The following is a 24,754-nucleotide window of genomic DNA, read 5'->3' as shown; positions in this document are numbered from 1 at the left end:
CTTACAGAACTGTATCTGTAGTAGGCATTTTTTCAGGACAAAGTGATTTATTTTCAGAAAAAAACAAAAAACAAAACCAAAAAAACTACTTTTCTATGAAAGCCTCCAGTCCATCTGACAAGCAGTTTTCAAAGAATTCTGGTGCAGCTCCCACAGACATAAACCATTCCACACAACCCTGCCCCTGTGCCACCAGGATACCCAGTTTCCACACCACTTGGATATGGGGTTACCTACATTGCAGGTCTAAGGACTTGCTCTGGAAGTTGATGGATAAGGTAAGGGAGTGGGCAGAGAGTCTGCTCAATGGGGCCCCCTGTAGTCATTACATGCAGCTTTCAAATACTTTGGTGATGCTTTTTCAGCCTTACAGTAGTAGCTTTCCCAAAGCCCACCTGACCTCTGCTTCAAGAAGGAAGTGATTAAATTCAGTTATTGAGGCAGCACGAAACAGAGGCCAGGCTGGCTGCACTGTTGGGAGACATGAGTCCTATCCTGAGTTTTGCCAGGAACTCATCATCTGCAGGTCACTGAAACTTTTTCATCTGAAAAGTAGGATTATCACTCGCTTTTACAATATCCTAACTATGTTCTGAAGCTCTGACAGCATCATAAAAGTGACAGCTCTCTGCAGCATTTAAACCACTTCACAAATGAGGGGGTAGAGTAGGAATCATGCTAGTTCATGGAGAGCACTGAAGCAACTGAATCCACAAAGCCTAGCACCGGAACAGCAGCAGGCTCAGGCAGCAGTCCCCCATGTTCCCATGCATTGTCTCATTTGATCGTCCCATTGCCATGATTCAGACCAAGTGACACAAGAACACTGGATCAGTCAGTGTTTCACAAGGACAGCGGGCTGCTAGCTCCCCAGCTCTTCCACAAGTAGCAGAAACAGGTCACCTATGAAAGTCAGAAAAAAAACAAAATGGAGTGGCTTATTTTCAACTTCTTACTGAAGATAGGAGGAGGTCATTTTACTGGAGTTTGAAACGAGTACCCTCCTAAGAAGATGTGACACTGCATCCTGTCTCAGGCAAGGGGGTGCTTGGAGCGCAAAGCTGTGGACGAAACCCCTGCCCTTACCTAAGAGCGTGAGGATTAAGATGAGCCTGGACTCCAGAACCAGGCTGCTTGGGTCTGATTCCCACTTGCTGACTGGTGTGACCCTGGGCACATTACTCCACCTCTCTGTGCCTTAATCCACTCACTTGTGAAATGGGGCTTTTAATATTGCTTGCCTTTACCACCCTCATAGAGTGATTATCATGAAAATCAAATGCATTAATATTTATAAAGCACTTACAACCACAACAGACACACAGTAAACACTTGGTTAAATACACATGTACTTTACAGAATTCTTAGGAAAATTCAGTAAGATATGTGTAGTTTGTTTAGCAATGTGACTAGATGTTAATCATAAATTAAAAATCAGTGGATATAGATGTATATAGATAGATGAACAATTCACAGCAACTTCAAGGCCTAAGAGTACCCAAAATAAGTTTACTAGGCCTCCTGGTTTTCAACATGACCTGAACAGGGAGATTGGGCTTCCCCAGCCTGGGGCAGGCAAGGAGCGTCCAGAGCAGGAACCCACAGCATCCAGCACTGACTGAGCTCCTTATCTTATTTAACCCTTGCTCTGTTTCCACAAGACTCCGATTTGGGGATCATTCACCTTACCTGACAGATGAGACTGAGGCTGAGAGATGGTAAATACCTTGTCTGTGGTCTCACAGTGGCTTTGTGGCAAAGCCAGGACTTGAGTCAAGGCAGGTGGGACTCCAAAGCCAGGGCAGAATGTAGGAGACTCTAGTAACCTAGCCTCCTCTCACAATTTCTGAAAGTTCTAATTAAGTTGCCTATTAATCCTTCTTTTAAATAAAATAGAAACTGTAAAATGAAGCTTTTGGATAGGAGGGAGAACTACAGTTAGTCGCCAAATGTAAATCATCTAACACTCAACAAATTTAACCAAAATAGATTCTTCATGTGCCAGCCTGTTATCTGAATTACCCCCACCCCCACCCCCACCCCCAATAGTATTTTATTTTGCTGGGAAAAAAAAAAATCTCTTTGGCCTTCTGGAATAATTTCACACATATAGACTTACTTTCTCAAGTAGCACAGAAAATCACCAACAGCAATCTCCTGAAGTGAGAGAGTAGGAAGAGGAAAATAAGGGAAGAACAAAGAGACCCTTATTTTCCAGAAAGGATTTGAAAATAGAGAGTAACACTGAAAGGAAAAACATCTTCCTCAATTCCAGTGCTCTGTAAATAGATATTTAAAAAGCTACTTATACAAACGAAAACATGCAAACTACCAGAAGAAATTTTTAAAACAAGGAGGGTCCTGCTTCAGGTTTTTAGAAATTTGAGATTTCACAAACAGATTTCTATGACTTTTAATCGCATATAAAAATAAACGTGACAGTTTGGTCTCCACAGCCCGTGGGTCCAACTAGGATAAACTGTTCCCCCGCCGTGACGGTTCCAAATACGGATTCTGTCCCCACTCATGCTAGCTGTCCACTCAAATAGGATATGGACTCTGCCAACTGGTCCTTGAAAGATGTGTTTTCTTCCCACTCTGAACTTCATCACTTTGGGCCACTGGATCCTTCCACAATGATTAAAGGGGACATGGGGTCTCAAAGAGATACAGCTTTCTTTAAAATAAACTCCTTTATCCCTTTTTGTGCTCACTTAGCAAAAAGAAGGGCGGTTGCCCTCTCCCACCTCCTGGCAAGCTACAGGAGGCAGGTAATCTAGAGCAAGGAGAATACCTTATCCCTGCAGCCCCGAGTCTCAAAACACACAATTTTGCAATATGTCCCATTCCTTTAATGTGCCATTGGGAGTAGGCCACTTTGTTTTCCCAGGAGATGGATTAATTTTAGGCAAGGTTTCGGGAAGAAAACACTGCAATTAATGTTTGGTGAGGGTGTGTGTCAAGTAGGAAACAGAACTTTTAAAAGACATCTTTCACATTTTGCCCCATCTCCAAAGAGGCTGCTGCTGAGCGGAAAAGCCAAACTGGAAAAAAATCTCCAAAAGAAAAAAGTGTCAAGAAAAATATACATTCCACTTTTCACATGATGTTCTGCCAAACTCCAGGCCTCAGGACCACACACACTTCCAGACGCCACCTCATGCTGTGTGAGCTGCCTGCCTCCTGCCGCCCTGAGGCAGAGGCTGAGAAAGAGGCAGCAGTGAGACCAGCCGCGGGGGCAGCAGCAGTCACACAGCCATGGCCGCTCCCACCAAACTCAATGGAGAGTGTGTCTCTGCACTTTAGGTGCTGTCCTCCCAGCCCTTACCCTCCAAATACCTAAACTACAAGGTCTATTTTAGTAACGTGGATTACCGGTGTTAGCAGGCTAGGATTGCTCAACTGTAGGTTTCCTGTATTGTGAAATACTTTACACAAGTTATCATGGGTGAATGTGCTTCTCACCAGTTTCCTGCTTATCAGTCTTCACCCACTGCTAACAGAATGTATTCTCTCCCACTTCCCTGTTCCAAAAAACCTCCCAACACCAACTCAAAAAAAAAAAAAAAAAAAAAGGAGCCTCTAAAAGAACATCTCTTGAAGCTCCTGGTTTTCATACCCCAAAGCCATGGTCCACTGGTGGACTGCCCCATCAGAGTCCTTGTCCCCTTTCTCAATGTGATGGCACCACCATTCTTCAGTTATCACAGTACTGTACCTTTCAGATATACAGCATCGGTACCATGATAACCGAAAAAGGGCAGTTCAGTCTCATATCTACCTGAACATTTCCTTCCACACAAGGCCCACCCCCTAACTCGCACAGATGGCCGTATAATGACCTTGAAGTTTATAAGCACCGTACGTGTGCCAGTGCTCAACAGGCTGTTTTCAGACATACTCATTTACTATCAACTGGGAATGTTTCTTTCTCTGTGCTGTTTATAATTAAGTCTTCTGATGAGTTGTTCTTTTTGTAACTCAGAAGGCAACTTATGCTAACACCTAATGGCCCCAAATTCATCTCAACAATTTCCCTACTAGTCTGGTAGTATTACTGTGAATCTTGCTTCTTCATTTTTTCCAGCCAGTTCATCCATACCATTTTGGACAAAACGACAGCCCTTTTGGCCACAGCAAGTGAGACTGCTAGGGAGAAGAGGAATTAAAAAAAACTAACAACAAAATCCAAGTTATAATAGAACCAGGGGTTTACCTCCAAAATGTTAACAAATCTAAAGCAACAGACAAAATTAACACTACCCAATACATATTACCCAACCTTAATTATATGGGAAGAGAGAAGGGAATGATGAAACTACAGGAAAGCAAGGCAAATCCTGTGTGTAAAAATAAAACGCACCAGGTTAAGAGTTACAACCTCTGGTTCATTGATTGATGGGCACAAGCAAGTGTTCACGGTGATACACCATGCCCAGGACACCACCTTTGTCATTTTATGCAATTAGAAAATTAAACTGGAAAGAATAATGAGATTGAAAGCAAACAACTTACGTGTAAGGAGACAGCGGTCCTAGCAGGACTTTGGAAACATCCTGCTGACCCAAGGTCATGAGCAAGAGAGCCAGGCTCTGGTTGGTCGAATCCACACATCCTCCCTGTAAACACAAACGCTTTAATGATTAATCATTACACAAACCAGAAAATTGAAAACTAATAAAAAAGAGGAAGAAAGAAAAGAAAAACATATGCTCAGAATATCAGAACCCATCAAACACCAGATTGCAAATTCTGAGCAATAAAAAAACAGACTACAGACTGTAAGAGTAAACCTTATATAAACTAACTTTAGAGGTACATTTAATCAAAGCTGAGACTATCAGAAAAGACATTCAAACTTACATAAGTGTATGTAGTGAAAAATGAAACTTTCCCTCTGAAATTAAAGCAGCAAGAAGACATCATTTTACTGAGTATAAGTAAAAAGGCATAATCAGCTCTAGGAAATGTATAGTTAACTACCAAGGGTTAAGTGAATGAAACATATTTATTAAATGTCATAGAATAACAGTTAATCAGAGATTATAAAGGACCTTTACATTTAAAGGGTCTTACCTATTACACTTACTCAAATATATTCAGAAACTGCTTGCCATGTTATTTCTTTATCTCTTACTATATGCTTTAAAACTGGGGATTAAGATTAGATCCCTCCATTCTTATTACCTATATATTATTTTCCCCTGCTTTTCCTTCCTTTTCTTCCAAAGTATAACATGTAGGACAGAATTCTTTTCAAAAACATCTTCCTCAGGTACAACAGCTTTGGTCGCCTTTCTTTCTTCTTGAATTTCTCAGCCATTTCATTCATTTTACCTCTAGATGGATACATTACTGCTGTTTAAACTTATGTCTTAAAGGATATCTTTTATCTCTGACCATTCTTCTTGGGCTAATTTTATTTAAAACAATTTAAACTTGCATTGTACATAGTACAAGCAGGATGACCTGAGTGTCTACATGTTTTGCACAGGTCACAAGAGACCCAGTTTCTGACCCTTGTACATTGCTATTCAAGGCCAGACCCTCCTAGACTTTGAGAAGAAGGAACAGAACTGGGGGTCAGCCCCTACTGTCTATGCGGGTATACTCTCTCCTTTTCAATGCATGTAGGTGGGGATTAAATCAATTCTCTGGTGCTGCCACTGACTCTCAGGCTGTCAGACCTCATCTTATAGCTGCTGGTAACCTTGGCAATGCTGTAGGAGTGAGGAGGTTATCCTGCTGTTAGCCTTTATGAAAGTCATGCTCTTCTTAAACAGGGAATACTAATAAAGAACAGGGAATACTACTTATCTCACATAGCAAATGTTAGGACAAAAGGAGTCTTATGTTTCCATCTAAAAAGGAAAACCCGATTCATGGAAAATATGGGGACCAACAGAACTAATTCTGTCTTATCGATCTTGCTCCCTTTCATAAGGATGGTTAAAATTAAAACTGTTCTCTCCAGTCCCTGTTTCCTATCACTATGTTATTATTCCATCATTCTCAAAGGATTTTTATTATATACGGGACCAATATTTTAATGCAAATAAATGTGTTAGTGCCCCATGCAGCAGAGGACACGAGCCTTGTGCATGCATTGCTTCAGTCTCTTGCAAAGATGACCTATGCTCAGGAACGGGGAGTAATTCAGGAAGAAGCCAAGGCTACCCAGTGGCTAAGGGGTGCAAGCACTGTGAATGACTAGAGGAAGGCTGTGGGGAGGTGGGGACGTGACCTGACCCTGGAGAGATGATCAGGTTATGGAAAGAAAAGTAAGAAGAACAGGAGGATGGGGGAAATAATGGCCCAGAGCCAGTGAGGAATAGCCAGGACGCCAGCCTGGGAGGGTCCTTGAACTGCCTTGTGGAGGAGATGCAACGATGGGTGCAAAACTGCAGGGGAAATGTGGAGAGGCCAGGCTGAGGTAGTTATGAACAGTGGGAATCTAGGGAAGATATCTGAGCAAGCAGTGAAAAGATCGGGCAAGTGTTATAAAGGAAGACTTAGTCTAAAAAGCATGTTCCAGAAGATTTGCAAAAGATTTCTTCTCTGGAGGCAGGGAGAAGTGATTTGCATAATCCAGGCCTGAGGTGTTGGGGTGCAGTGGATGAAGGTGGCAAAAAGGATGGGAAGGAAAGACCAGTTCCGGAAAGCCAGGAACAAAATCAAGGACTGGTGATCAATGGGACATAGCAGAAAAAGAGAGATTAGATTAGAGGCTTTAAAACTTGGGTAAAAGTAATTAGCACCTCCAAAAGAGATGAGACTTTTATCACTCATTCAAACCACATCCCATCACAGATTCATAGAGAATTATTCAGAAAAAAAAATGAGATATTTTTAACAATCAAAGATCACAGACACACAGAGGAAGTCCTCTTAATGATTTAAAGAAAACGAAAATAAAAACGGAAACGTAGGCCGGGCACAATGAAACGGTTTAAAGTAGAACTCAATTAGAGTAAAGAAAAAAACTAATCTAATCTAGATTTTTCCTCTTGTGGACTATTGGGCTGTGCTTTCAGCCTGAGGCCTACAATTTATGTATTTATGGGGATTTATGTATTATGGGGCCCTCACTGGACTGTTCTGCAATGTGACACTGCTGTTTCTCGCTGACCCCTAGACAGGAACCGAAGGGGCCCCACAGTCAGAGAGGGGGCCTGTCAGTCTCCACAGGACCAAGGAAAGGAAACCTCCACACCTCATCAAAGGTCTTAGTGACACACACATCGCACACACACACACAGTTTTTTCCTCACACACACACATAGATGACAAACATCATGAAATGAAGTAACTGGCAAGATAATCTTTTGGTCATTTACCCACAACTTTTAGTTACTAGCTGTGCTGGTTTGAATGTATTATGTTCCCCCAAAACACCATTTTCTTTGACATAATCTTGTGTGGGCAGACGTATCAGTGCTGATTAGATTGTAATTTTTTTAGTTTTTCCGTGGAGATGCGCCCCACTCAACTGTGGGTGATGACTCTGGATGGTTTCCATGGAGGTGTTGCCCCACCCATTCAGGGTGGGTCTAAATTAAATCACTAGAGCCATATAAATGGACTGACAAACAGAAGGAACTCAGTGCAGCTGTGAGTGACATTTTGAAGAGTAACTGAGACTGACATTTTGAAGAGGAGTTACAGCCAGGAGGGGTACTTTGAAGAATGCACAGAAGCTGAGAGAGTAGCTGCAGATGAGAAACAGTTTGAAGATGGCTGTTGAAAGCAGACTCTTGCTCCAGAGAAGCTAAGAGAGGACAAACACCCCAAGAGCAACTAAGAGTGACATTTTGGAGGAACTGCAGCCTAGAAAGGAATATCCTGGGAGAAAGCCATTTTGAAACCAGAACTTTGGAGCAGACACCAGCCACGTGTCTTTCCAGCTAACATAGGTTTTCCAGACACCACTGGCCATCCACCAGTGAAGGTACCGATTGTTGATGTGTTACCTTGGACACTTTATGGCCTTAAGACTGTAACTTTATAACCAAATAACCCCCCTTTGTAAAAGCCGAACCATTTCTGGTGTTTTGCATCCAGCAGCATTAGCAAACTAGAACACTAGCCATCTTTCAAAAATCATGGAATTTAGCATCAAAAATTGAGTTGATTTATTAGCAGCAAAAAATCTGAAGCCAGCCCTTGACTATATGCATAAGACTTGTGAAAGGATACTTCCTCCCTCAGGAGGAATGCTTTTGATAGAAAATGTCTTTCTTCTACTATTTCCTAGCTGAATGAGTAGTGAGGATGGGACCACTCTCCTGAAGATACATGTATACGTTCTCTGCCTTTCATTTTTTAAGTACATAGACATTAAATCAAGGCTTTTAGGACCTAGAAGTTTTAATTATCTCTGGAACAGTTCTTTCTCCCTTGATCTACCTTGTGACCAATGAGGTATTTTCAAGAATGCTGGCTTGGATCTGGAGAGAAGATTATGATTATAAGTTGTTTTCCTTTCTGAGGCTCATCTGGAGATCAGCATCCATGACAGATGTCACCCTTCCACAGTGACTAATAAAGTGATCCAGTGGCAACAGGAAAAACTGAAAGAAACCAAAATCACCACTGTACCGGCATCACTGATTTTATTTCATTGGGCTCAGATGTGATTGCTGCTGCTCAAAAGGTCAAAACCTCCTTGGAGACTTTAGGAAATAACCAGAGATGAAAAAGAACTGAGAAGAAATACAAGGATGAAAAGGATTCTTCAGCCCATTAGCTGGAGAAGAAAGAGATTTTACAAACATTACAAACCATTTAACAGCAAATCATCCAGAGTACTGATAATGCTGAGTGCTGAGTTCAAGAACCTGGGGGCTGACCAGCCCTAAGATCCCGTCCTGGAGTCTGCACTGACTTAGGATGTTTAAGGTGACACTTTCTCCATCTGCATGTCAAGGAAAGGCTTCACCTTCTCTAGTGTGGCACCAAAGGAAATGGTGGTACATACCAAGAAACATCTTGGAACCAGATTTGTGACTCTCCTCCACCCAATATACAGGATTCTAGAGAATACATTTTCAAGCAGCTTCCAACTTATTCCTCCTGCTATCATCTTCCCTTCCCTGCCAATTTCCTTGTTTATTTTAGGTCATCTCAACTATTTTGGGGAAACAGACTAAAAGCATGTGCCTGCACACATTTGTGTTTTGAGAGAGAAAAGACTGAGGCCCAATAGAGAGGGCTGGTCCAACTGCCGCCCAACAGAGAGGGCTGGTCCAACTGCTGCCCACCAAAAGAGCTGCAGAAGCAAAATGGTAACCGGTGAAGCCTGTCTTCAACATTGTGTCACCCTTTCTCTGTCCCAAGTTCTCATGCTTTCCAAAGTCCCCACCTTGCTGGGACACATGCCTGCCTTCCCTAGACCCTCTTCTATCTAGTCTAGAGCACAAGGCAAAATCTATAATGATGACGTTATTTTAAAAATCAATCAACTGCTATATGCAAATCCAGATTCCCAGCTTCTCTTGAAAAATGTGAAAACAGTGAGCCCTCATCCCTGCAAGGTAACAACTGGGGGGAATGAGGAACGGTACTCTCCCCGGTATGTGCCCTTCAGTTGCCTAGTCACCACCTTACCTGCTTCACTTTTACCTTCTCTCACCTTTAGAGCTCTGCTCCAGTTCTTTCCTCTCCCCACCATTAAAACTTATCTGTCCTGTGTTCCAACCCTCTGAGGCTGGATCTCTGCTCATCAACTAGTTTAGCTAATCCAGTATACTCACTAATGCTAAACTGTTTAATGGGTAGGAACATGCTAATTCCTTAGGGAAGAAGGAGGAGGAAGAAGGAGGAAGGGGAAGAAGGAAGAAAGATGAAGGAAGAAGGGAGGTAAGAGGGAGGAGGAGGAGGGGGAGAAGAAAGTTGTGGAATAAGAATGAGACAATGAACTACTTACTGATCATGACTCTTCCAGGACCTACAGAGAGGCTAAGGACATACCCTGTAGATTTCTTCGAGCAGCAGCTGGGCACAGTTCCTGCCAAGGTCCTCTGGAAGCACTGCTACCCCCTGACCCTGAGGGCTGGAGGCCAGCTCGGCACTGAGGAAGGTACCATTGGTGGTCTCAGCAACAAGGGACAGCCCAAAGCCTGGAGACCTGGAGATTCAAAGGTGCAAAGACTGAGTCGAATTAATGAAATGGGGTTCAGACACACCTGCAAAGGGAAAGAAGACAAACATCTTTTTGATGGCATTCTGTTCTAAGGCTTCCTTCTGGTACCATCAAGACTTATGAGAGTTGCTTCTGCTTACACTGGAAATATACAGACTGTAGTGAGGGCACACGTAGTGGAACCCAGAGATGTGAGTCCTGAACTTTTCCTATTAGCCCTGCTTCCCCTATCTTCTCCCTCCTACACTGTAAATGAACCTGCTGTCCAGTCTGTAACAATCCAGACTAAGGAGGGCTCCCCCCAATTTGAACACCTGCTTTCTGCCAGTTACTGAGCCAGGGGTTTTGCAAACAGTATTTGTGATACTTCAACTCCGCAAAGTATTACTGTCCCCATTTTACAAATGGAGGAAATGGAGAAAAATTAAGCAATGTACACCCAGTCGGCACAGCTAGAAACTGAGGCGAGTTTCAAATGCAGATCTTTTTTTTTTTTTTCATTAAATTCAGTTTTATTGAAATACATTCACACACCATACAATCATCCATGGTATACAATCCACTGTCCACAGTATGATAACATAGCTATGCGTTCATCACCACAATCTATCTCTGAACATTTTCCTTACATCAGAAAGAACCAGAACAAGAATAAAAAATAAAAGTGGAAAAAGAACACCCAAATCATCCCCCCATCCCACCCCATTTGTCCTTTAGTTTTTATCCCCATTTTTCTACTCATCCATACACTAGATAAAAGGGAATTTGATCCACAAGGTCTTCACAATCACACTGTCACCCCTTGTAATCTACATTATTATATAATTGTCTTCAGGAGTCCAGACTGCTGGGTTGGAGTTTGGTAGTTTCAGGTATTTACTTCTAGCTATTCCAATACATTAAAACCTAAGAGGTGTTATCTATATAGTGCATAAGAATGTCCACCAGAGTGACCTCTCGACTCCATTTGAAATCTCTCAGCCACTGAAACTATTTCATCTCATTTTGCATCCCCCTTTTGATCAAGAAGATACTCTCAGTCCCACGATGCCGGGTCCACATTCATCCCCGGGAGTCATATTCTGCATTGCCAGGGAGATTTACACCCCTGGGAGTCGGGTCCCACGTAGGGGGGAGGGCAGCGAGTTCACCTATCGAGATGGCTCAGTTAGAGAGAGAGAGGGCCACATCTGAGCAACAAAGAGGTACTCAGGGGGAGACTCTTAGGCACCATTACATGTCAAATGCAGATCTTTGAGACTCCAAAGCCTATATGATTCCTCTACCACAGAACTCCCTCTCAACTAATCTGGGAGCCTGGAGCCTGCAGCACACCTGATTAAAGCTCTTCTTGAGAAACATCAGGCTTTCCTCCTAGACAACTAGACAAGCCTAGAAAGGGCCGAGACAAGTTATGCCTTTATGTTTTTACTACCAAGGGATACCTCTCATCTCAGAATTCAATGACTATAATAATGGGCTGGCACCACAGTCTCTCCCATCTTGTTTCTACCACCCAACAACCATAATCTGACATCTTTTTGTCCAGGACAACAGCTGACTCATTCATTCATTAATCCAACAAACATCTGGTGAAAAGCTTCCTCGTGACAGGAACTAGGATACTGTTGCAAACCCATGAGTCCTTGCCCTTACAGAGCCTAGTGACAATCATTTTGGCTACAAAACAAAATCAGCCCATAAACAGTAAAAACATGGGGTAGCTGGTGGTGGATACCTGAAACTATCAAACTACAACCCAGAACCCATGAATCTTGAAGACAATTGTATAAAAATGTAGCTTGTGAGGGGTGACAATGGGATTGGGAAAGCCATAAGGACCACACTCCACTTTGTCTAGTTTATGGATGGATGAGTAGAAAAATAGGGGAAGGAAACAAACAAACAAACAGACAAAGGTACCCAGTGTTCTTTTTTACTTCAATTGCTCTTTTTCACTTTAATTATTATTCTTGTTATTTTTGTGTGTGTGCTAATGAAGGTGTCAGGGATTGATTTAGGTGATGAATGTACAACTATGTAATGGTACTGTGAACAATCGAATGTACGATTTGTTTTGTATGACTGCGTGGTATGTGAATATATCTCAATAAAATGAAGATAAAAAAAACAAAACAGTAAAAAAAGGCACTCCTTCAAAAAAACATCAAGATGTGATACCTCAAATCTACTTTGCCCAGTGCCTTCTAAGGACAAAGGCAAACCACAGCGGCCCACTGACTCAACGCCTATCCAGCAGTTGAGTCCACTGCAGTCACAATACAGACCTGCCTCCTTTAGCACAAATCAATAGACGTGTTCGTAAAGCATTTGCTCTATGTCTAGCACTAGACTAGCCAAAATAGTTGTTTCAGAAAAAATTGTGTGATATTTCAAATGTACTAAGAAAGTTCACAATATGGAGGACTTATATTGATCAATCCTTAATTTTTTTTAAAAAAATTCAGTTGTCCATGCAGTCAAGGGTTAGTACACCTGCAAAGGGAAGAGGGTGCAGTTACCTATTTACTCAAAGGTTCCAGGGTACCCTGAATCATGCTCAACAAACCAACACTGTGCTGCCCACCCAGCATCATGGGACACTTGGAAAATTTTAGAGCAATCTCAAAGTTGCCTGTGAGTAGCCTGGCCAGAAGGAGGGAAGGGGCATCCAGTTTGGAAGGAGAAGCAGTGGCATGAAAAACAAAGAGGAGAAAATGGAGGGGGGTGGGGAGAACCAGAAGACAAGTTACTATCACTGTTTTAACCACTTACCTTCATTTCCTAAGAACTTCCACATTTTTCCGTCCATGTGAAATTTTTTGAGGTATGTATACTTGCTATTACAATTAACTTTAATCACTTCAAATTATCATATTCACTAACTTAAAAGAAAATAAAGAACTTGGTAACATTAAATTCTACGTGCTGTGCTCCAGCAAATCACCCTCATCCCCAGTTTGGGGGTAGGTCTGTCATCAGGCCTATTTCAAGTTATGCTGACAAAGCAACTGGTTACCAGGTAACCTCATTGAAGATATGCATTGGTAGTTTGCAAAGGGTGGTCACAAAGCTTTCCAGTTGGAAAGTACTAGTTTTATAAAACTCATTATTGTGAAAGTATATTCAAACAGCTGGACTGATGTGCACACTGGTTAAAGTGCTAATGCAGGCCAAGAACTACTGGCCCCAAGGTTTTATCCAACATAAACTCTCACTCTTCGATTTCAACAAACCTAACTCAGGTGGATACATCCCAGGATGTGACAAGTCTACGTCACATCCAACTCTTGATCCATGTATCTCACCATTAGCAAATACGGGACATGAGCACACTCTAGGGCCAGCCAAATTAGTGGCATTACAGCTGGTGGTAGAACTGCCTTCAGGCCTGCTCTGCTTCCTTCTTGGCCACCCTTTTGTAGAGCTGGAGGCCAGACCAAGAAAGGACCATCAAGATGGGGCTATCAAGATAAGGCCATCAGGCAGCTTCTGCTGCTACCTATCTTCCCCTGTCCTCTGCAATCCCTTCTCCCCAGAGATTACCCATCACTTAGTTCCAGATCTGCAGCTAAGAAGGGAGAGGAAAGGAAAGAACAACAGCAGTAGCTGCTACCATTTCTATAGCACCTACAATGTTACACAATCACATAAGTGGCTTTACATATGTGGTCCTTTTTTTAAAATTCCTTTTATTGAGATATACTCACATACCATACAGTCATCCACAGTGTACAATCAATTGCTCACAGTACCATCATATAGTCGTGCATTCATCACTACAATCACTTCTTGAACATTTTCTTTACTCAAAAAAGTAAAAAAATAAAAATAAAAATAAAAGTAAAAGTAAAAAAGAACACCCAAAGCATTCCACCTTCCCCACTCCCACCCTTTTTTATTTAATTTTTGTCCCCATTTTTCTACTCATCTGTCCATACACTGGATAAAGGGAGTGCGAGCCACAAGGTTTTCACAGTCACATAGTCCATATGTGGTCTTTTAATCTCCACTGTAACCGAGGGATGCAGGCATTTTCACCTCCACTGTATAAATGAGGAATATACCACTGCCATTTGAGCAATATTCCCAAGGATTAGAACCATTATTGACCTTTCCAATTCCCAGAAGAAAGGGCCAGCTTTGCACACAAATCCTTTCCCAACTTTTTAAGTCCTGATAACACTGCCTTTGTTGTTCTGGACTATGAGCCATTACTGTATTTTAAAAAATCAACTTCATCTTTCCTTTGGGCCTTATGAAGGTCAGAAATCCTGTAACATACCCATCCCTCTTTTACTCTCTCTTTCCTTCTTTTTGCAGAAGTTAAAACAACTTCAGGTAGAACAGTTGTGAAAAGAATTAGCTGTGCTACCATTTAGGAAAAATTGACTTCTTAACCCAAAACAGTCAACCTGTGGCTGAGTCAACTCTGATATTCTTATTTTTAGGATACACTAGCTGAAAATTTTAGAGCTAAAGTATAATGAAGTCACCGTTCACACTGAAATGGTTCAGCTCCTCCTTGAGGAGCCTGTGGAGAATGCAGGGGTATTGGCCTACCCCACCTCGATGTTTGCTAACATGACCACAGACATAGGGGACTGGTGGTTTGATGGGTTGAGCCCTCTACCATAGAATTTACCCTTGGGAAGACGGTTGCTGCAAAGGAGAGGCTATGCCTCCCTATAATTGTGCCTAAGAGCCTCCTCCCGAATGCCTCTTTGTTGCTCAGATGTGGCCCTCTCTCTCTTGCTAAGCCAGCTTAAAAGGTGAAATCACTGCCCTCCCCACTACGTGGGATCAGATACCCAGGGGAGTGAATCTCCCTGGCAACGTGGAACATGACTCCCGGGGAGGAATGTACACCTGGCATCGTGGGACAGAGAACATCTTCTTGACCAAAAGGGGGATGTGAAAGGAAATGAAATAAGCTTCAGTGGCAGAGAGAGTCCAAAAGGAGCCGAGAGGTCACTCTGGTGGGCACTCTTACGCACAATTTAGACAACGCTTTTTAGGTTCTAAAGAATTGGGGTAGCTGGTGGTGGATACCTGAAACTATCAAACTACAACCCAGAACCCATGAATCTCGAAGACAATTGTATAAAAATGTAGCTTATGAGGGTTGACAATGGGATTGGGAAAGCCATAAGGACCACATTCCACTTTGTGTAGTTTATGGATGGATGAGTAGAAAAATAGGGGAAGGACACAAACAAACAAACAGACAAAGAACCCAGTGTTCTTTTTTACTTCAATTGCTCTTTTTCACTTTAATTATTATTCTTGTTATTTTTGTGTGTGTGGTAATGGAGGTGTCAGGGATTGATTTAGGTGATGAATGTACAACTATGTAATGGTACTGTGAACAATCGAATGTACGATTTGTTTTGTATGACTGCGTGGTATGTGAATATATCTCAGTAAAATGAAGATTTAAAAAAAAAAAAAAGACAAAACATTTTTCAAAAAGCAACAAACAAGCAAATTCAGAAAAATGTTCACTGTTAACTACAAGCAGTAGGAATAAACAGGTGTTCATGATACTATTCTTTCAACTTTTTTGTATGCTTAAAGTTTTCATAATAAAGAAATTAATTTTAATTGCTTCTCTAGATATTGGTTTCTAAACACACTACCAAAGCGTAAAAGAGACATTTTCATTGCATAGACCATCATTAATTTTGTTTTTATTTTCTACAGTGAGGATTTAGCAGAGGCTTTAACTAAACCAAATTCAAATCTGCAACAACCTTTCCTGGATCTAGGGATGTTATATGTTCCCAATGATGGAGAGAAAAGCAGACTGGTACTTAGACAACAAAGGATTTTTTTTCCCTAAACTGTTATTTACTCGAGTGGGAAAACTTATTCACTTTAATTTTTTTGTGGGAACTGAATGCAAATGGGATTTAAAGCTTGAAGCACTCTTTATTAATAGATAGGGTTTAATTCCCTGAGGGTAGGGACTGGACCCTCAAACTCCCAGCACTAGCCACTGTGATGCTTTCCATGTGACAGGCGCTCAAGAAAAACCCCTTGGAGCTTCCAAGATTAAGAAAATATATAGTTGCTGTGCTAGGAGGGCGGTATGTTCTGACTCCACGTGCAGAGACATGGAAGCTTGCATTTGAGATCCTCCCAGACCTCGCCCTATGAGTTATGTGTCTCTTCTTTTGGCTTATTCTTATTTAAACATACACTATTAACCACAAACAGAAAGTGCCCTGAAGATACATCTGTGAACAAAACAAAGTCCCTACTCTAATGTCATTTACATTCTTGTAGGAAGAGACAGACAAGCAAATAAGTATAAAATGTGCCAGTGACCATGAAGTTGGAACAACCTGGAGCACTTAAATGGTCATCGCTACAAAGAGGGAGGAGGTATATTCCAGATTTGGGTTTCTCCAGCCAAGACACAAAACTAGCCACCCACTTTATACAGATGAGAAACTGAGGCACAAATAGATTGAGTAATTTGCCAACAGTCAAATCATAGTGTCAAGATCTGAAAAAGGCAACAGAGTCCAGATCCTCCACCTGCACTTTAGATTTCTTTTCCTTTGGTAGTTTTTGAAGTGTCCGAAGACTGAAAAATTACCACTGACCTTTACTATTGTTTTTAAAGAATAATAACTACTACAGTGAATGCTAACTTAATAAAGCTCTGTTTTCCTCTACTATTAAAAAGTGAGGGAGACAGATAGAGGCAGACAGAGAGAGAGAGAGAGTGAGAGATACCTGTTGGTGACAATAGGAATAAAACAGAAGGTAATTAATTCTGAAATTGCTTCTCCTCTGGCTGCCCAACCTCAGAGCTGGCAGTTTTAACTTCAGGTATATGAAAAAGAAAAGGGTAGCTTCAGAATTAGTCTCCAAAAATGTACACTTACTTCCCAGAGTTAACTCCTTTCATGTGGTCTGTGTAAATATAGATATCAGGTATGAACTTGTTGAGGATGCTCCTCGCAGAATCCACAATCCGATTCGCCATCTGAGGTGATACACGAACGGAGTACCTGCAACTTAGAGTTAAGGAAGTCACTCTCCTTGGACTCCAGAACAGAGAAACTGTCGGTTATAAAGCCAGTAAATATTTTTGGAACCATAATAACAAATTGGGACTTCTAATTCCATTCTGTTTTCCAACTGTTTTTAATTATAGTACCATAATTCATTTTTTTTACATTATTATAAAAGTCTTAAATACTCATGGTGGAAAAAAAATGGAATGGTGAAGATACGAGCCTCTCTGTACTTCAGGAGCCAGTCTCCCTTTGAAGTAATATATCCGAAACTACTCTATATTCTCTGTCCATCCCCATTGCTGTAACCAATTAGTCTCCTTCTTAAAAACTTAAGACCAGAACACATTGGGGCTGACCTGGGCCAACCCCAATCAGCCTCCTGGTCTGTCGACAGGGGAAATGGAAAAGGTTTAGTGGAAGATCATGGTGGATGCTGTTTCTAAAAACCTAAAAATATTTTTCTAACTCCCAGAGCCTATTTTCAATTATTCAAGTATTGATTGTTCCATTTGTGGATTTTATAGGCTCCTCACACCTGCTACCTTATGGAAAAGGTGCTGATAATTAGCACTTCTATAAGAAGGCAACCCAGAAAGGAACTCAAGGGTAAGGATGATGCTTGAGGAAGTGGAAACTATTACCTAATATTAGATTTTATAACAGAGACTGACTCTCCCTAGCCTCAAAGATAAAAAAAAAAAAAAAGGTAAGTATGTACTGAGCACTTTTGATGTTCAAGGCACTTATGGTCAAGAGCTGATTGTCCATGTGGAATAAGAAGTAACAACACACAATCTTCCCACCAACCCTGCAGGCTCCAGGTGACAAGCCCAACAGGTAAAACCAGATGTGTGGTCTGTCTGTGCCAGGCCAGCTCAAGAAGTGCTGTCAATAACACATTTAATTCGCAATTAAGCTGCAGAAACAAAATGGCCAGAGACTCTGCAGGGAACTTGACCTGGTAACTATCTCCCCTTTTCATCCCTCCTGAACACCTCATGAAAAGATCACTCTTCCTCACACTAATAAGAGTCTCAGTGACTCCTGGCTCTCCCAAATCTAGCTGTCAGCCTGCTTGGCTTGTTCATTCCCAACCTGGCACCATCACAACTGTCCAACTGTCCACATTCTTCAACTGGCAGTGCCATCCGTCACTCTTCCAGCCCAGAGCTCCCTCGCTCTCCTAAAACCCTCCAGCCAACACCTTACTGGGATTTTCACTGGAGCTCACCATACATCTCCCTGCAATATTTTGTTCCTGCTCTTCAACGAGACCGCACACTCCACAAGGACAGGGGCTTTACTTCTGTATCCCTCACAACTCTCAATTACACTACTTCTGTACTCAGAAATGCTTGATAAATATTTGACTGACTCCAAAGGACAAACCTGAAATGAGGAAAGAGCAAAGAGGGATTTTTCAACACACACACACACACCTCTTCATCCAGAATGTACTTTTGACCACAGGCAGCTTAGACAAACAGTACTGGGTCTGATACCCTTTGGACCAGCTGGGTGCTATCCTCTGGAGGCCTGAGGCCACCCACTATCCTAACACATAATCCCACAGAATTTGTGGCTCCCCAAATCTTTCACTTACACGATCATCTTATTTTTATACTCACAGCAATCCTGTGATGAGGGCTATGGATTTCCTAGTTTCAGGGCTTATAGCGAGGGCAACTGGGACACAGAACTGAATCGCTTGCTCAAAATTACACAGCCCCTCTTCCAAAAGACAGCTTTCTCCTCCTACCTCTCCAGGGGTGTAGAAATCAAGAGGGTAACAGCACCACTTCAGGGCAAATGGAAGCCTATCATGGAATTCAGGCAGTGAAATGAAGAAAGCAAAGGCGCTTCAAAGCCAACTACGTCCTAGAGTAACAATGGAGTCTTCTGGCTTGGTGTAGAGGCCCTACTACAGAACAGCTAAGAGCCTGAGATCCAGACTCAGACTAACATGTTCAAGTCCCGGCTCCAGAAACATATATGCACACACAATTTTGCAAATAATTTCAGGAGGGTATGAACCTCCTGAAGTCCATTTATGAACACCATATTAAGAAACCTTAACCAAGAGAGACAAATTCGTAACTTCAATCCATATGGGACCCCCCCCACCCTTCATCCTCTCTGGTGTTTGTGTGTGTGTGTGTGTTACATTCTCTAAATACCCTCCTACAATCAGGGAAAGGAAACCACACTGTTCCACAAATTCCAACTCATCCCTCTCTTCTGCCCCTACCCCAGCTTCTTCATTTAAATCTTGTGCACTGGATCATGAAAGCCAGTGTTCTGGAACTACTGGGACAGGGCCACAAAACCAAACCAAGAGTGCTCCTTTCTCTCTCCACTTTAGACAGGAAGAGAATGGGAGTGAATGGTGTTATATAAAAAGGTAACAGCACTACCCAGTCGCACCTGCTGGCAGGAACCAACACCAGCTTCCTCCCAAACCCTGGCCACTCAGTCATCTTTCTGTGGAATGCAATAGGGAAAAGAATTGCTTTGAGGGGTCATTCAGTTAAACCCTAAATATGTACAAGAGAGCAAGGTTAGTTCTCCCAACTCAACACCTCCTCAGGGGAATAGTTCTCCAAGCTTAGCCCCACACATCAACCAGCTTAGCAAGTAAAAAGACCCACAAAACCAACTAAAGCCTTTTTCCCAAGGGTGGCTTTTTATCCCTTCAGACTCCCAAACTGGCACAGGAGGCAATCTCAATTCAAACTAACATTCCTTTGAGGTGTTTGCTAAATGGGCAGTTCTATAGACCAGTGAATGAAATATTTGGTTTACAGAAAGGGATTTGAGCAAGGGTGCTCCATCCATTTTCCTGAGTTTAAGGAAGGATCTACAAGTCTGAGACAGATTGGGGATGTTTGGCATGTCCTATCCCCTGCCTCAGGGAACAGGAGGGACCTGGGATCTATCACCAGTCTTTCTGGCCAGAGTCTATACAGGGGAGGCTCAAAGACACAAGAGGGAAAAGCTAGGGAGAGACAAAGTTACACCCCAGGTGCTCAGTGCACTACAGCTCATTTAGCTTTTATGTTCTCCTCTGTATAAATAACCTTGGAGGCTTTCCCATTTCCCAGCATCATCAACTACGGATTACTCTCAAGGCTTTTTGCACAGAGAGCACAGGTGGCACCCCAGTAGGATGGGTTTCATGAAACCCACATTATTGCAGCAAGATTTTGTCAAAACAAACAGAGCACATTATTGGAAATCACATTTCCAGACTACAGAAACTGGATACAGACTCCTCTGCCATAATACAGTGTTAAAAAAACAAGTATCACATGAAAAAAGGAAAAAAAAATGTAAATAGTTCTGAAAGTGTGTTGAATTTTATTAACAAGGACATTATTGGCAACAGTGAAAAATGGAAGACAACTCAAAGACCAGCAATGGGGTTTGATTTTTGGGTTCTTTATACAACACACCTGTTAATAAGAAAGAGGTGGAGCTATAAGTAACTGACACAGGTCAAGTAGAAAAGGCATTTTTGGTTAAAAAGAAACAACAACAACACAAACACACAAACACACTTCCTTATCTTGACTGCTACATTCTTAGCCGGGCCTGTTGGTTAAATCTACTCTCAATGTGACTGCACCAAGGCGCCCATTCTCCCAGTTACACTGCATTTCCATTTCTCAATAACTTTAAACCACAGGTGGTTCTGACTCCTCAGATTCAGAGGATTCTAGAGTTGAACATCACATTAGGAAGTCACAGGGTCAATTTAACCACCCACAGCCTGGGGGCCCCAGGACAGGAACCACTTCTCCTCCACCTGCCACTGTCGCCTGGTACATACAGGGCAGGCTTCGCCTTTAGGTGGACCCTGGATAGCCATGCAAAAACAGACCATAATTCAGAGAAGCTTTTTGATATTTTCTTCTGTTCTTGATAATCCTAAAAAGATCCTTAAAAAGAACTTCAGGCAGCACCCCAAGTTTGATCTTTTCTCTCAAAAAGTGCTTCTCCCCACCCTGGGGCTGTGCTCCTCCTCTATTCCATGTCCCTCACCACTAACTGTTCAAGGTAATCAGGGCTTCTGGAAAGTCATTTGACTCCACTCTTTTCCAAGGTCACTCTTGGAAAATATAAACTTGATTTTAAGTACCAAACCCCACCCTGAGAAACAGCCATCCTGGTCTGACCTACCTCATCCAATTCCAAGTGGGAAAGTCATTGCCCAACTCATCCAGCTCCTTCGCCTGTTTCCTGACATGTTCTCCACCCTCCAACACCTACCATTCTCCTTCAGCAAGTCCTCATCCAGATCTTGTCAGCATCTAGGATTCTGCCATTTTAAAAATGTGAAACCCCAAAACAGATTCCCTATACACAATTTCTGTCTTCTACACAGCCCATACATCTACTTCCACAATACCCAATTTTTAAACCTGTTAAGGTTTCCAATCCCTTGACTGCCTGCTTTCTCCAGGTTGGTGAGCCCCCTCCTACTTCACTCAGCAAGGAGCACACTGGCAACTACTTCAACCCACACTCACAGCCCCCTGTCGTTCTGCTATACACACTCGCCCTGTCAATCCACATCCCTGGATTAAGTTGGCCCTACGGCCTCTCCTACTCTCACTCCTCTGTCAACTGCTGTCAACTGCTGCTAGACGCAGCCACACAACTGTGCAGTCGGCACTATGATAAAAGTTAAGCTAAGCACTTCATGCTCTTCCACAAGCCTTTTTCTTATCTTGAGTTGCTGTGCTCCACTGTGACAACACATCTTTACCACCTTTATCACACTCCCTAATTCTACCCCTATCCATCCCCTTAGCCTCAATCCCTCAGTGAAAACAGAAACATATCCCAACCCCTTCACACACCTCCAAGCAGCTCTATATCTGTGGTCTGGAATCCATCTCCTTCCAAGTTAATAATGAAGATAGCAATACCATCTTCTGGATTCTTAATTATATAACCTGACAGCACATGCTTTGCTCTTGCTTTCAAGTCTTGGTGGCTTCTAAGGGTTCCATCCTCCTTTCCTGGCTTTCAGCGCAGTGGCTGATTCCAAATCAGTCACTTCTGGTCCTCATCTTGCCTCTGAGTTACAAATCTACATTACAAATTTCCTTTCTAGATTTATCTCCCTGTAACCACTTTAAAGATCCTCAAATCTAACATGTATAAAATTGAAGATACGTACATCCCACTCTACCCCACCCCAAACTTTGTAACTACCATCAGAGCAAACATGCTTACCCAAATATCTCAGTGAGAGATATCAAAATAGGCTGCAAGAACCCCCTATTCCCGTATCACAGAGCCAGGCAATCACTGTGTCCTCTCCATTCCGCCTCTAAAACCTCTCTAACTGATTCTCTCACCTGTCTCCTGGCCATTGCCCTGGAGCCTCACTGGCTCTCTTTAGGGTATGACAATAATCCCATTATCTTTGCCCCTATGTGGTAGTCTTTCGTTGATAGGATTATTGACTTAATCTGCACTTTCTGAAAATTTCTACAATGAGCCACAAATTCTTAAAAGTAACACTAGAGAAAACCACTCTCCAGCATGGGATCTGCCTCTTGCTGTCTGATCCCACACGCCCGCGCCCACCATGGCCACCATTCAGCATCTGGTAGGAAGATGGCGCCTGATGGAGAACAAAGGCTCTGATGAATTTATGAAGGAAATAGGAGTAGGAATGGCTCTGCGAAAAATGGGTGCAATGGCCAAGGCAGATTGTATCATCACTTCTGATGGGAACTCTCTCACCATAAAAACTGAGAGCACTTTGAAAACAACACAGTTATCTTGGAACCCGGGACAGAAACTTGAAGAAGTTACAGCTGATGGCAGAAAAACTCAAACTGTCTGCACTTTTACAGATGATGCATTGGTTCAACATCAGGAATGGGAAAACTGGAAGATGGGAAATTAGTGGTGGTATGTTATGAACAATGTTACAAGTACTCGGATCTATGAAAAAGCAGAATAAAAATTCCATCATCACCTTTAAGCAGGAATTAGCTGTAAGGATGAACAAGCTCAGTTCAATGAGCAAATCCTCATATTGCTTTTTTTCCCCCTTCATTATTATGTTCCATTACCTTTATCACAAACATTTACATCCAACTATTTTAAAGTGTTGGTTTAATCAGGAACATCCCCTTGGTTAGTAAATAAATGTGTTTGTGCTAAAAAAGAAAAAAAGAAAAAAAAAAGTAACACTAGAGTTGTCTTCTTAACATGGGAATTCTCTCTTCAGATGGAAACTACCTACTTTCGAATAAAGGCCAACTGCTCAGCATGGCCTTCAGCTCTTCACTAGTTCCTGTTTGCCTTTCACACCATCTTCCACCACCACATGCCACTGACCAACCTGCATCCCGGACACTTTACTTTGCTTGCCACTCCCCAGAACCACTGTGCACTCACTGTTAACTCTGCACAAGCCCACTTTTCTGCCTGACGCATTCCTTCTTTCTTGTTCCACTTTGCTAGTTCCTATTCTCCAACGCTCAGTTTGAATACCCTCATGTTTCTATAGGAGAAAGCAGAGGTTAAAAGTCTGGGCCCCAGAATTATAGAGATTGGGTTCAAATGCCAGCTCTGCTATTACTAGCAGTATGTCTTGGGAGCAAACTCCTTAAGTTTTTGAAGCCATCTGCAAAATAGGATGTAAGTTAATTCACAGAGTCATTATAATCATATATGCATAAAGTGATACTGAAGCACATACAAAGTAAGCACTTACCAAATGGTAAACAGTGTTCATTATTATTCCTGCCCTACTATATCCTCCAGCTAAAATTAGCTACTCCCTACTCTTATTTCCTACATCCACTGTACATACTTCTATATCATTTCACATGTTACACCGAAACTACGTTTGCATATTTGTCTTCTTAACTAGACCAGGGGCTCTTCTGAGGAAGGACTGCACTGCATTCATGGACCCCAAACCAAAGCCCTTAGGAGAGCATCACATACATGGGCACCATTTGCTTAAGCATTCATTGAAAAACTGGATCAACCAACCCAGTCTCAGTGAAACAGCTAATAAAAAAACACTGTATCTCAGCCAACAATTACAATTTCATTTTTAAACTTTTCCAAGATGGTCATGTAAAACGTAAACACCACCACCAAGAGAAAAAGTGAAGCTATTATTAGTCATTCAAATGGTGGTGAGACAAAAAAAGAACTCTAAACCAAATACAAAGGATACGCCATTCCTCGGATACGTTTGATTTTCCCTGGATCTGTGAGCTGAATGGGCTTCAGGGCCTTCCTCACAGGACACGAGAAAAACACTTCTCCGCCTCCTCCTGGGGGCATTCCCCGTCGTACAACCTGCACATGTGGTGAGAGAGGTGAGATGCAGGGGCAGCAAAGAAGTGGTTTCCCCTGATACCCAACCTGTAAGATTTAGACCAAGGGACTCATTCTTAGGGGCAGAGCATCTCTTTGCTATTCAACTTGTCAGCCCCTTTAAGACACATTACCTGCTGAGCAAGGACCCACTGTGGAGTACCAGAAAGAGCAACAGGCATGGAGCCTGAATGTCTGAGTCCAAGTGGCATGCCTGCCATCTGCT

General features: G+C 42.3%; 1 protein-coding gene and 1 pseudogene across 2 annotated transcripts in view; one reads left to right on the top strand and one right to left on the bottom strand.

The window, feature by feature from the left end:
- RCL1 (RNA terminal phosphate cyclase like 1) overlaps positions 1-24,754 on the bottom strand; it is a 67,981-nt gene that overhangs the window by 5,392 nt on the left and 37,835 nt on the right. The window contains exons 5-9 of one of the 2 annotated variants that reach the window (XR_005210700.1): positions 24,386-24,510; positions 17,038-17,163; positions 9,970-10,126; positions 4,516-4,619; positions 727-903 (exon numbers count right to left, since the gene is read on the bottom strand). Coding sequence is in view for 1 of the 2 variants with exons in the window: in XM_037797936.1 (XP_037653864.1) it covers positions 4,516-4,619; positions 9,970-10,126; positions 17,038-17,163; positions 24,386-24,510 (512 nt within the window). In the remaining variant the exon portion in view is untranslated. The remainder of the gene's footprint in view (positions 1-726; positions 904-4,515; positions 4,620-9,969; positions 10,127-17,037; positions 17,164-24,385; positions 24,511-24,754) is intronic. The other variant, XM_037797936.1, reaches the window with a different exon arrangement.
- Positions 22,772-23,152, top strand: LOC119505277 (annotated as a pseudogene).

Source organism: Choloepus didactylus, chromosome 10 (assembly GCF_015220235.1).
Source record: "Choloepus didactylus isolate mChoDid1 chromosome 10, mChoDid1.pri, whole genome shotgun sequence".
In the NCBI taxonomy this organism is placed as follows: domain Eukaryota; kingdom Metazoa; phylum Chordata; class Mammalia; order Pilosa; family Megalonychidae; genus Choloepus; species Choloepus didactylus.
Note: the sequence above shows the minus strand (reverse complement) of the source record. Positions and strands in the feature narration are given on the sequence as shown.